Raw genomic sequence first — 13,474 nt, 5'->3', positions numbered from 1 at the left:
GGCCCCCCTTCGGGGGGGCTTTTTTTCATCTGGGAAACAGGTGGACCGGTCGGATTTACCAAAAGGGGGAAGGTGGCAAAATCTAGGGGCGGGGGGCCCCCCGGTTCCCGGTCCCCGCGCCCGAAGGGTTCGAGCGACACGCCGCCGGAGCTGCCACCGCCTCCGGGGCCGACGCCGCCGCCCGCGCCCCCCCCTCCCCGGGTGCGGGTCGACTCGTCGAGCCACTCTGCCCTCAACCACTCGACCCTCTCCTGCGGCACATTGAGCACGAGCGTCGGAGGCTCCCGCTCCCGCTCCGCCCCGCCTCGCCGCCCAGCTGCGGCGACTCTCGGCGACTCTCGGCGGAGCCCTCCTGCGTGTAGGCTCCTGGTCCTCCGTCTCGCCGCCAAACAACAACTCGCCGCGCGACAGGCGCGAGAGAGCGTGGTCCGGCGCCGACCTCCGCCTCTGCTCCTCTCGGCGCGAGCCTCGGCGAGACATGGCTGAGTAGGCCCGAGGAGGCGGCGGCGGCGGCGCAGCCAGCGGCGGCGAAGCTCAGCGCCGGCACGCAGGTCGCGGTGCCCATCGAGGGGGGTGGAGGCGGGCGTTGGGGTCTGCCGTCTCCTTGCCGGCGGTGTGAGCGGCGCCTCCCCACCACTGCAGCTGCGAGTAGGCGGGCACGACAACGGCTGGGGCAGGAAGCTGAGCTGCGAGCGGCTGAGCGAGGGGCTGAGCGAAGGGTGGGAGGGCTGGCTCCGGCTGCGCGTCGTGCGCAGCGTCTCGGAGCCGGTGATGAGGAGCGTCAACGACCGGCGCAGCCGTGTGGAGCACAGGCGGGACGAGGAGAAGACGCTGGTAGTGCTGATACCGTGAGCTGAGCGCAGATGAACAGTGAACTGGGGTGTAGTCTGTGGAGCAGTGCTTGCCATTTGCTGAGGTATAGCCCACCAGAACAATCAAACACTCTACGGCCAAACAATCAAACGGTGGTAAGATTTACCACGACTTCTGAGGCAAAATCTGACACACAGACATCGGAGAAATCGGCAAAATACCGGGTATTTCCCAGGTATACCCGGGGTTTTCCAGCGGTATATACCCGCAAAATACCCGGTATTTTGTGCCGATTCTGGTTTCTGCTGAATTTGGCGGCAAACCAGCCTCAGACTCGGCTCAGAGCTCGAAAAATTGATGATTCCACGGAGTTTCGTATTGTACCATACCACGCTCTGCTCATACCATACCACTCCCCAGGAGAATCAAACAAACACCACAATACGCGCGCGACACGAGGGACTGTGTATCCTTGCCTGCCTCGGGGGAGAATAGCCGCCCTCACCCGCTGCCGCGCATCGAGCTCGCGGCGGGGCTGATACGTGTCATTCTGTGCCGGCGCGTATCTTAGCCAAGATACGCGGCCACACGTGCAGACGCGTATAGCGGTACTCGCGCCACACGTGCAGCCGCCTATCTTGGCCAACATAGGCGGGCGTGTGAGCGCGTGAAACGGCCCGTCGGCGAAGGCGACTCGCGCTGGCACGTGCACAGAGGGATGTTCACATACGCGGCTACACGTGTGGGCGCCTATCTACGGGGGAGGGGTGCCGTAGAAGAGTAATTGGCACCTGCAGTTGTAAGTACGTGTTGCCATGCACATTTTGCAGCTGCTGTGAATGAAGGACCAGAGGGAGTGGCTGATAGCGGGTCTTGCGTGTGTCTCGCCCCGCAGCCCCGAGAGCCACCGCACAGCAGTGCACGCCACGGTGGCCGAACTTGTGGCCGATCTGCCACACAGCGCCGGTTGATGTACACTCTGCGTACGCAATCGCTGCCGGCTATCGCCTACGGAGGCAGTGCACGCCCTGTCCGCTACGAGATGGCGAGGCAAGCCATCGGCGGCATCAGAGGGCGAGGCAATGGATGGCACACCGCACCGCCTCGGAGTCAGACACGCCATGGGCGGAACTAACATGTCAGGCTGTAGACCGTGAGTCGCAAGCTCTGCTCTGCTCTCATAGATGGTTGATGGACAGTCGGCATGGCGGACGAGCCTCCCCACTCTTCTGGTGTGTTGCGGTCCGCCGGCTCTTCTGGTGTGTTGTGGTGCGACGACCGAGTGCTGCTCGCTCGAGGCCGCCGCCCTTTGCACGCGGCGCTGAGGCGTGACGAGGACACATGCGGATGGCGCACGACACTCGGCGGCCATCGGGAGGCGCCAGCTCGGCGGTGGTAGCGACCCGTGGCCGCAACGTAGTGGTGTGGCGCTGAAGCTAGCTCCGGGACGTACGTATTTCGATAATTATGAACGATTTAGTCCAGAAACATCGTACCAAAATCACACGGCATGCTCAGAACATCGAACCGGCCCAACGATGTGCCGCGGAGCGGCTATCTAACGCTGGATTGGGTAGCCGGCACAGTATGACACGTGAAACTACTCAGGGTTAAGAATTCTTGTAAAATTCTCCCTCGTGTCGCGCCCCCAGCCCGGGCCCCCTGTAAGTCCCGGTTGCCGTGCGCGCCAGTTTATCCCCCTTTTGCCCGCGAAAGGCTCGCCGTGATGAGCGAGCGCGCGGGCGAGAGTGGTGGCGCCATCGCGATGAAGCGAGCGCGGCGGGTGGTCGCGACGGAGAAAGTCGCCTCGCTGCTCGAAAGCATTGATCACGCACGGCAGCAGATCGAGACGCTCCTTTCGGGGCTGCAAGTCGCAAATGCGGAGGCGAAGAGCGAGGTTTCCAGCGAACGGGAGTCGCTCGAGGAGCAGGCGCAAGCGCTTCAAGACGAGATTGCGATGATGGAGCAGCAAGCAGGTTCACTCGGCGAGCGCGTAAAGCTAGACATCGGCGGCCACCGCTTCACGACCTCTCGCACCACGCTGTGCGCACGCGAGTCCATGCTAGCCACGATGTTCTCTGGAAGGCACCAGATCGCGACCGACGAGGATGGCTATACGTTCATCGACCGCGACGGCCGCAATTTCCACCACATTCTCAACTTCCTTCGCACGGGCGAGATTATGCTGCCTGAGACGGAGGCCGCCCGGCGCGAGCTGCTCGCCGAGGCAGACTTCTACCAGTTCACGGCCTTGCTCGAGATCTTTGGCCGCGGCCGCTTCGAGCGCGAGCTCGGCGCCCTCAACGTGGCCATGCGGGAGCGCGAGACGGAGCTGCGCCGCCTCTTCGCCCAGGAACCCAAGCACCCGAGGCTCCTCGCACCGCACCTGGACCTCGTCGACGTCTTTGCAAACCTCGACAGCTTTCGCCCAGCCCACGACGAGTCTTGGCAGCAGCTCTCAGGCCACATGATGCTGCACGGCGAGCACCGCCTCAAGCATGGCACCCTCCTCTACCCTCAACCTGGTTATCGGCCAGATGAAGGCACCGTTGCGCTGCTGTCTATGCGGCAGTGGGCGAAGCTCGACGAGCGACGCGCTGTCGCCCGCTCCGTTTGTAGCGACCTTGCCACGTTTCGTGAGACGTTCTCGCATATGACGTCGCAGCGGCTGGATGGCTTCGACATGTCCAACATGGTCGTTGCCGGCGGCTCCGTGCTCGCCTCGCTATTGTTCTCGCACGCAGGCGACACACCTGCTGCAGATGTGCTGCGCAGACAACGCTCTAAATACCTGCAGGGTATGAATTTCAATGACAGCGACATCGACATCTTCTTGATTGGCCTGAGCGAGGCGGCTGCGACGCAGCGGATTCAGGATCTCTACGATCACCTCCGAGCCGTGGGCGGAGACACCACTGTCGTGCGCACAAAGCTTGCTGTGACGTTCATCCAGGATCGCCTTACCAATCACAGGATGCCGCGGGTCATACAGGTTGTGCTACGCATTTACCAGTCCCCAGCCGAGGTGCTCGCTGGCTTCGATGTCGACGCTTGCTGTGTCGCTTATGACGGCGAGCGAGTCTGGGCCTCTTCGCGCGCTCGCCGTGCCATCAACGGCATGGTGAACGTCGCTGACGAATCGCGCCAGTCGCTTACTTACGAGTCGCGCCTATTCAAGTACAGCGCGCGGGGCTTCGCCGTGTGCGTACCCGGCTTCGACTCTTCGCGTGTGCCTCTCGACCTCTTCGACCGCAACATTGGCGACGTGCATGGCGTCGCAAAGCTGCTGCTGCTTGAGCGCCTGACTGATAGCCGCTCTGCCTTCAATATGAACAGGAGAGATGGTGAGCATGACCAGCCCGAGGTGGTGAGGGTGCATCCGATGGACAAGTGCCGTTACAATTGGAACGACCACCGCAGCATGCGAGCGAGCATTGCCCTCTCGGCCATCTCCGACCCGCATGTCTCGGATTACTCCGGCTACACGGCCAAGGTCAAGTACGGATATCACCCTTACGGCACGGTGTGCATCTTCATCGACGGCGCGATCGAGCGTAACGAGCCGGTCCCGTGCGTCGCGTCGCGCAATGATCTTAGTGTTATCCTCGACGCTGGCGGCGAGGCCCGCTCGGTTTCGATGGATCTGTGGCTCGAGGCGCTGCAGCGTGATATTTTCGGGTTGAACTGGCATGCTTCTGCCGGCGATGCAGATCGAACGTATGAGCTTGCTCATATGCGGGCGACGAAGACTTTCACCCCGAGCGTCCCGCGCTTCATCGAATATGTGACGCATGACGCGGGGCGCCAGCTGGTGGGCTCGTTCCACCCGACCGATCGCGACTTCTTCGCTGACGCATATGACGTCAAGAAGGTGGTCCGCGCGTGAGCAAATGGGCGTAGACCGAGGCTCGGCTCGGCTGTGGTTTGGCAGTCTATATGCGGTCTATGCTGTATGCATGGAGGAGCGCTCCTTTCTAGTCGAAGTGGTGTCTGTCTGCCTACGGGTTACGGCTGTAGGTGGGTACGTCGATGCGTGTGGCTGTGCAGGTTGCGTTTACCGCGTGTTCACCGCGGGTATAGTTACTAAAAAACGCGCGGAGTAGGCGGTAACGTAAGAGGATCGCGTAACAGCTTGAACACGTTGGATCCAACGAATGTTCTAACTTTCTGAGAGAGCTTCAGCTACAGGCTACACGCTTGACGCTAGCACGCTACGCGCCAGTCCCATGCCCCGCCAGTGTCGTGAGCTGCGTCGTAAAATTCTTTGTGGGCAGTTGGCGCAAAATTCTGCAAGAAAATTCGTTTTCGCAGCGCGTCGGCGCGGGGGTGGGGGGTGGGGGAGGGGCTAGGGGAGGGGGGTGGCGGCGGGCGGCGGTCCCGCGATGGCCGGCGGCGGGAGGCCCGCAGCGCGGCAAGGTGCGGCTCGGGAAATGGAGTGCGATGAGCGAGCGATTGAGCGCGCTTTCGAGGGGTCGGAATTACCTATCCACATTACAATCCTACGGGATTATAAATCGACGCCTCCCGCCCAGCAACGTCGCGTCACTCCTCCGGCTCGAGCGCCTCCAGCCGCGCCATCTCACTGGCCTTTAGCAGGTGACCGTCAGCGAGCTTTGCGAGCAATTCCGGCTCCGCTTCGGCAGATGGTTGTCTCCTCGAGCGCTTTCAGCCGCGCCATGATCTCGCCAGCCTTGAGGAGGTGGCCATCAGCTAGCTTCGCGAGCAGCTCCTCATCAGTAGGCTGCAACGGATCTTGCAGCGCCGCCAGCCGCGCCATCTCGCCAGCCTTCAGCAGATGGCCGCCATCTCCGTCGACCGAGCGCGCCGTGGAGCTTGGCGACGCGGGCTGGCCGCGAGAGAAGAATGCGATGGCGCCGGCCCACTCCTCCCTCGGGAGCGGGGCCGAGAGCGCATAGTCCATGTTGACGATTGGCAGCTCCGACGGGTCGGGGAGGAGGACTGCGGCGGTTTTCGCGCCGCTCGGCGAATCGCCCGCCGACTCCGTCTCCTCCTGCAGGAAGCGGACCAGGTGCGCCGGGTGGAGCGAGGCCGACAGGATCTGCGTGTTGGTCGGGTCGTGCAGGCAGCCACACAGCAATCCGATGAACCCGTCGAAGAAGGGGGCGTGCCGCGGGATTTCTTTTTCCTGTCCGACAAGAATTCTTTTTCCCAACGGACTTCTCGGCCGCTCACTCGGTTCATGCTCGCGCGCACGTCTCTCCTCGCCACCCTCCTCGCCGCTGCAGCGGCCGCCGCCACCGAGTGGCCAGACTGCAGCCCGCGTGCGGACGGGCATCCGCCGTTCAACAGCACTCGCCCAGGCCCGTTTGGCTCGCCCGTCCGACTCAACGCGACTTGGATGCACCGCCCTATCGTGGTGCTGCACCCCACGGCGCATCGCGCCTTCCCTCTCCTCGTGTTCATGCACGGCGCCACGGCAAAGATCGAGATGTACTTGCCCGTCCTCGAGCTCTACTCATCGCACGGCTTTGTCGTCGCCTTTCCGTACATTGAGAGCCCGTCCGGCGACACTCGCCCTCTCACGCTCAACACCAATGGTGAGTACATTCTCCGGGCACTCGACTATGCCTCCGCGGCCGCCTCGAACGCGAGCTCGCCACTGCACGGGCGGGTCGACATGGGCAGCGTCGTCCTCGCGGGCCACAGCATGGGCGGCACCTGCGCAGTCATGGCGGGTGTCCGCGTGCCTGCTGCGCACGAGGTCGGCGTCCGGCTCGTCGTCACGCAGCACCCGGGCATCTGCGGCCCACTCGGCCCTCCTCCCTGGCCGTCCACGTGGGAGGAGCACCATTGCGGAGGAGGCGAGCGGTCACCCGCCTTGTCTCTGATCACAGCGCTTCGGCTTCTAGGAGCACGACTTGCGTACCGTCTCCTCGCGCTCCCCGCTGCTGCTGACCACCGCCACCAACGACGGCGCCTTCTGGCCGGCGCCGCTGACCGCACAGCACGAGCGCGGCTGCTTCAAGGGGGCGCTCGGCGGCGGCGCCACAGGCTCGCAGCACCCGGCCTTCTTTGTACAGTTCTCAACGGCGGCCTGCGCCGAGGACGGCGCGCGCAGGCCGTTTGCGGATGCAGGGCACGACTGCGCCTTCAAGGCTGGCGTCGAGACGCCGTGGGTCTTGTCCGCGATGAAGCTGTACGCGCAGCAGCGCGGCCGTGCCAGCAGCCGCTGCGCGAGCATGCTGCTGGGCGGTGGCGCGGGCTCGCTCAAGGCGGACCCGCTCGTCGAGTTGTCGCTGGTGGCGGGAGAGCGGGAGCTTGGTGGGGGCGTCAGGGGTAAGGAGAGCGAGAGCTGATTCTGTGTGGCGGTGAGAGAGAGAAGAGTGCGTGTGCTCGTTTGTTTTCTTTCTTTCTTTCTTTAGATATTAGAAAAAAAGCAAACATTTCCTTGAGCTCAACCACAAAGCCCACCCAGCACCCTCGCACCTCCTCTTGCAACGGCGTGACTACATCTACATCAAGGCAGCGAAGCCACCCATTCGTTCGCACCGCCGCCATCGGCGCCAGCGCCTCCCACGCATCCAGCGCCGGGTCGTACCGCTCCACCGAGCTGAGTAAGTTGTGGCCGGCATCCTGTCCGCCCACCGCGTACAGCTTGCCATCGAGCACCGCCACGGCGTGATATATCCGCGCCTCTGCCATCGGCACCACCGCCTCCCACGCGTTTGTCGCGGGGCAGCGCTGGGCCGATTCCTGCCCGCCAAATCTTGGAGGATTCGGTGGCGGTGCGATCGCTGCCGAATGGCTCTATCGACGGCTCTCGGCTGCCTGCTTCTTCTCCCGCCGCTGCGGCTGCCGCACGTCGCTCCTCGCCGCTGCCCACCGGCCGTGGCGCTGGATGACGCAGACAACCTCGAGCTTGAGATGCTCCTCGACGCCATCGAGAGCCTCCGCAACAAGGTCTCTTCAGACGCCGCCGCCGCCGCCATGCAGGCGGTCCGCGACCAGCGCTCGATCGACAGCTTCATATCGGACCTGCAGGCCGAGGTGGCAGAGGCTGGAGAGGCTATCGAGCGGGATTATCAGCTCCTCGCACTCAACATCGAGGAGCAGTCGGCGGCGTTCGGGCGCGAGAAACGGAACGCCATGGCCGACCGCGCCGCGACGCTCCTCTCCGAGCTCGAGGCGGCGGCTCCCGCATCGTTTCGCAACCGCAATGCGCTGGTCGCCGCTTGGAAGCACATTCCGCCTCCCTCGGGAGCCTTCTAGGAGCCTTCTCGGAACCTTCTCGGAATGGTCCCGCAGGTGGCCACTTCAAAGGACAGCCGCCTCCGACGCGGCGGCACGGTGGTCGTGTCTGGAGCCGAGTCGGAGCTCGGAGAAGCCCTCTCCGCGGCCCTCGCGGGAATGGGGTGCCGCCTGCGCCGAGGCACTCACGCCCCGCCACTTCTCGGATCACTTGCCCCACTGCTCTTCTCGGAGCAGCCCTCTTTGGCAAGGGTGGGGGTGGGAGGGGGTGGGAGGGGGTGGGTGGGGGTGGGAGGGGGTGGGAGGGAGCCTTCTCGGAGCCTTCTCGGAGCCTTCTCGGAGCCTTCTCGGGGCCCTCCTTTAGGGACAGCCTCGTGCCCCGCCACGTTTGCGGACCCGAACCTGCCGCCCTCGTACACGCTGCGGAAGGAGTACCAAGGCGCCGATGCGGTCGTCTTTGTGTGCGCCGGCGTCGACGGGGGAAGAGGCGTCGGCACACGCACGCACGCACGCACACACACACACACACACACACACACACACACACACACACACACACACACACACACACACACACACACACACACACACACACACACACACACACGCGCGCGCAGCTGCCCACTCACTGGCGGAGGAATGGGCGGGCGTAGGAGGCGTGAGCCCGACGCTGCTCACTAATTAAACACTAATTAAACACCAATTACCTAATTAATCGTAGGAGGCGTGAGCCCGACGCTGCTCACCGCCGCCGCACGCGTCCTCCCTTCCTCGCTGCGCCGCGTGCTGCTCCTCTCGCCGCGCGGCGCCGACCGGACGCTCCAGCCCAGACCCCACTCAACACTCAACGGCTCATCCATGGGTCCACTCTTAATGACAGGTGTCGAACGGACGCTCCAGCTCAGCTTCGCGCTCCGAAACCTGCTCGGCCAGCTCGACCGGCAGCGCGCTGCGGCGGACGCTCTCGCGGCGGCGGCGCGCAGGGTTGGCGCTGAGACGACGGTAATGTACGTGGAGACGGCGGGAGGCGGAAGCGGCGGAGGCGACGGCAGCGGCGGCGGCAGCGGCGGCGGAGGAAGGGGGGGCGGCGGAGGAGGAGGGGGGGGAGGGTGGGAGGAGCAGGGCGTGACGCTTGCTGCGGGCGACGCCTTCGTTGGGCCGGTGGGGGCGAGGCTGGCTGCCGTGTGCGCCAGAGAGGCGCTGCGGCGGGAGGAGAGGAGTGGGGCGTGTCCGGGACATGTCCCCGACATGTCTTGCCGTCGCCCTGGCAGGCGCTGCGGCGGGAGGAGAGCTGCGGCGCCCGCTTCTCAATCGGCAATGAGGGGGGGCGGGTTTGCGGGCTCGGCCCGGCGGCGCGTGCGGAGCGGTGGAGCGACGAGTTCCTATGGCTCCTTCGAGGAGCCTCCTGGGAACCTTCTAGGAACCTTCTCCTACAGGTGGAGCGACGAGTTCTTGAAGCTGGTCGGGCCAGAGGTGGGGAGGCTCGAGACGGGCGACGCAGCTGTGACGGTGGAGATTGCTGCTTTCTAGTCCGCACCTCACGGCAAGGTGGCGGGTTGCTGACTACTCGTCCCGGAGGGGTGGTACAGGTGGAGTGGCTTCTCGAGCTTGCAGAGCAGCTGAGGGGCGAGAGCGGGCCGGGAGGGGCGCCCTCGGGCCTCCTGTCCTCCTTTCGCGTCGTCCCGCTCCCCACCCCCGCAGCTCGCGCGGAGGCCAGCGCTGCCCCGCCTCCCACGCAGAACAGCCGCGTGCGCGCTTCTCTTTTTACGGCGGATCGGGCGACACTCTTCTTTTCTAGGCGCGCACGCTGGGCTCCGCCGAGAAGCTAGCACGGGGCGCCCGCCTCCGCTTCCTCGCCACCGGCGCCGAGTACGTGGGAGAGGGGGAGGAGGAGCGGCTGCAGGGTGATTTCGACGGCGCGCTCGACCTGATCGTCGAGCAGGAGCCCGAGATTCCCCGAGAGTTCCCCGAGATTCCCCGAGATTTTCCGACCTGATCGTCGAGCAGGAGCCCGAGATTCCCCGAGATTCCCCGAGATTTTGCGAGATAATCCGGGATTTTCCCACCTGATCGTCGCGCAGGGGCCCGTCCCGCGCGTGCGGTCAGCCGCGACTCCTCTCGGGTCATCTCGGGTCATCTCAGGTAATCTCGGGTAATCTCGGGTCATCTCGCCGAGCAGGAGCCCGTCCCGCGCGTGCGTGTGGTCCGGTCCGAGATGGAGGCGGTCTTTCGAAGAGGCACGGACGGGTCCCGCATCGAGGCCTGAGATTTCCCGAGATTACCCGAGATTACCCGAGATTACGGGCGGGTCCCGCATCGAGGTCTGAGGAGACTGCGCGGGGGAGTAGACGCAGAGGGGAGAGGCTCCCTCCTCGGGAGGAGGCAACCCCTCCCCCCCTCCCCCTCCCCCCCCTCGCCTGCGCAGGTCAAGCCGCTCGCCAAGCTCGAGTCCGAGGCGCGGCTGCTTCGGCGGCTCGCAGATGCGCTGGCCGCCGAGCGAGGGCGGCGCGGCCCTGCGGAGGTTAGCGCGTGACTCTGTGCGACACAGTGTAAACACCACGGCTGTGCGCGTGTACGACTTGTGGTTGTGCCGCCCCCGCTCTGTCTCGGCGGTGCAGTGAGCCACACATGGTGAAGGTGCCGTGTGCTCTAGTCTCTTGTCTCCCGCACGTGCCACGTCGTTCGTCGCTCGTCGGCTGTAAAGGGTGTGGGTGCTGGAGGTTGAACGAAATCGAGGGACGCGACCCACTTCGCCACAGACGGTCCCGCGCCTCGCCGCGCTACATGACGGGCACACGCCCCGCACCGTCCGCTGTGTGCCCGTCTTTGTCCGGAGTGAAAAGTCCAACGCGCTCGTCGGTGGCGGCTTCCCTCAACCTGCGCCGCGCTCGGCGAACCTCGACACCTGGGGGGTCGACGGGCCCCCGGGCGGGGCGACGGGGGTGCTCTCCGGCCGCGGCGGCCGAAAACGGGGGTCGGTAGTACGGTGTAGTAATGAAGTGATCCACTTGATCCAAGGGTGCCATTGTGCTCTACTACAAAGGTTGTGTAAGATGCCCAAGTCTCAGACACTGAATCCTAGCGGAGCTGAGTTCTGACGCTGTGAACACGAGCAACCGGAGTGACGACCGGGACCGGGCCGCACGCCGGGAGTGCCCCGACTAGCAGTGACGGGCGCGGATGAGCGAATGAGAGGTCGCTATCTGTGGGAGATGTGTTATTAGAGACTAGGGCTGTCTATCTCTCACCGAAAGGGACCTCTCATTCGCTCGTCCGCACCCGTCACTGCTCACGGAGTGCTCCGCGTGCCGCACCGGCCGCCGCCGGCCGCCGGCCGCTCACGGTAACGGAACAGTGTTACTACTCCGCAACGTTGAGCACTGGTGCTGGTGCAGTCTTTCCCGCCTCGCGGGGAGCAGCGCCCTCCCAAGGAGGATGGGCACCGTGTCGCCGCTGCTGCCGCCGCAGCCGGAGACTCCCCCAAGCCCTCCTCCAGCGCCGGTCCGAGCCTCTGCCGCCTCTGCGCGGTACAGCCGTCGGCACGGGAGGGCCCCCTGGCCGGGAGGGAAGCCCTGCTCCGCCTCAGCCAGCTGCTGAGCCGGCAGCGCGCGCTGGCGGCAGAGGCGACGCCGGTGCCGGTGGCGGCAGAGGCGCCGCCGCCGGTGGCAGAAGCGCCGGCGGCGGCGCCGCCGTCGCCAGCTACTGCGCGCCGCTTGTGGCGCGTGACAGACCCGACCTGCTGCGTGACAGACCCGACCCGCGCAAGGTGCGCGCGCAGCCGCACGCCACGGCTCGAGCAGCGGGTTTCGCGGCGCCCAAAGGTCGCCCCGGCAGTCTCTGTGCGCGGCGGCCTCCTCGCTCCTGCGTGAAACGTTTCACCCCTCTGCGACGTGAAATCTGAAAAGAAGAATACCCGGAATGCGCAATCCAATGGCGCGCTGCAACGACGACAGCGTGTCGACACACTCGCTCACTGGGACAAGCGACGACATAAAATAATCTGGCGGACCCGAATCAATGTCCATGTACTCTCCATCAACATCACTAGGGTGTTTAACATACATCAGCAGTTCGGTTCAAATGCCGCGATGTGTGGTCCGACCCTTGCGAGCGCCTCGAGCTCCCCAAGCTCCAGCCTGCTCGGCGCACCTTGCCATCCATCGTCTTTTACTTGCGACCATCATCGAATTCACTCGCCCTCATCGTCCTCATCGTCCTTCTCGTTGTCCTCCTCCCAGCGGAGCGCCTGCACCACCTGCTCGTTGTGCTGCCGCACACGCCCGCCAAAGGCAAACGCCACCAAGGGCGGCACCTCCGCGGCGGAACCGGGACCGTTGAGGAGCTCGTCCGCGCCGGCGCGGAGGCATTTGATGATCCCGGCGCACGCGCCACCCTGCGAGAGGTGACCGGCCTGAGTGACGACGAGCAAGCGCACGCCGCGCCCTTCGCCGAACCGCACGTCCAATGGCGTGAGGACGCACAAGTCGGACGGCAGCCGGCAGATTTTCCGAGCGCACGCGCGGTACGCGCGCTCAGCAAATTCGGCCGGTCCATCGGCGGACGTGTGCGCGCGCGCCGCGTGCAGCACGCCACCAGCAAACGTGCCGAAGGCCGCGACGATGCCGTGCGGGCGCCTCTCGCGGATTAGCTTGTCGGCGTGCTCGAAAATGGCCGTCGCCTGCCGCGTGAAGCCGTACTGGTGCGGTGCGTCACCCCTCTCCTTGTCCACCGGCGGGTCCATGTGGTGGTTGACGCACGCCACCTCGTCGTCAAAGCGGAGTAGCTCGGGCCGTTTGAGGCCCTGGCAAACCTTGCGCGCACGCTGCGCGAGCGTCGAGCGGGTCGCGAGGTCACTCTCCCCCGGTACGGTCACCAGCGTGTCGCACCCGACGACCTGGAGGTGCGTCGCGCCGTCGTAGCTCAGCTTCGGCGAGTGACCCAGCATCAGCAGGCCGCTGGTCGCGCGGCCCACCGCCTGAGTCGGGTCGTCGGCCGCCCGCCGTGCCGCCGCGTCCGCCACACCGCCCACGAGTAAAGCGTGCAGCTGCTCGAGCCTAGCCTGTTCCTTCTCCATCTTGCGCTTCTTTCGCTCGAGCTCGCGCCTGCGCTCCGCCGCCTCCACCTCGCTCTCCTCCTTCCCCGTCGCTGCTGCGGGCTCCGCCGCCGCCTCCCCAGCCCCCCCCCCCTCCTCCTCTTCCTCCGCCACCGCCGCCTCCTGCTCCTCCACTGCCGCCGCCGCTGTCGGCGCCGCCGCTGCCGCCTCTTCCTCCTCCTCCGCCACCTCCTCCTCCGCCGGCGCCTCTGCCTCCTCCGCCGCCGCCGCCGCCGGCGCCTCCTCCTCCTCCACCGCCGCCGCCGCCGCCGCCGCCGCCTCCTCCTCCTCCTCCTCCACCACCGCCGCCGCCTCCGCCTCCACCATCACCGTCTACGAAGCCGTCCCCTGCGGCGACGC

General features: G+C 65.5%; 3 protein-coding genes across 3 annotated transcripts in view; 2 read left to right on the top strand and 1 right to left on the bottom strand.

Annotated features, from left to right (window-relative positions):
• Positions 1-2,773: 2,773 nt before the first annotated feature.
• Positions 2,774-3,076, top strand: EMIHUDRAFT_70477 (hypothetical protein; the record flags this gene model as incomplete). The annotated part of the gene is made up of 1 exon (XM_005789932.1): positions 2,774-3,076. A coding segment is annotated over one exon (303 nt), but the record flags the coding sequence as incomplete, so codon positions are not given.
• Positions 3,077-6,172: 3,096 nt separating this feature from the next.
• EMIHUDRAFT_225455 (hypothetical protein) lies at positions 6,173-7,130 on the top strand (the record flags this gene model as incomplete). Its single annotated transcript, XM_005789931.1, has 2 exons — positions 6,173-6,535; positions 6,684-7,130. 2 exons carry the CDS (start codon positions 6,173-6,175, stop codon positions 7,128-7,130), a joined length of 810 nt encoding a protein of 269 aa, XP_005789988.1.
• A 5,081-nt stretch (positions 7,131-12,211) lies between these two features.
• Positions 12,212-13,474, bottom strand: part of EMIHUDRAFT_109794 (hypothetical protein) — a gene marked incomplete at both ends in the record, with an annotated part of 3,122 nt that continues 1,859 nt past the window's right edge. Inside the window, one exon of the mRNA XM_005789930.1 lies at positions 12,212-13,447. Within this exon, the coding sequence (XP_005789987.1) occupies positions 12,212-13,447 (1,236 nt within the window). The remainder of the gene's footprint in view (positions 13,448-13,474) is intronic.

This window comes from Emiliania huxleyi (genome assembly GCF_000372725.1).
Source record: "Emiliania huxleyi CCMP1516 chromosome Unknown EMIHUscaffold_124, whole genome shotgun sequence".
NCBI classification, from domain to species: Eukaryota; Haptophyta; order Isochrysidales; family Noelaerhabdaceae; genus Emiliania; species Emiliania huxleyi.
The sequence above is the reverse complement of the archived record's forward strand: the minus strand, read 5'-3'. Positions and strand labels throughout refer to the sequence as shown.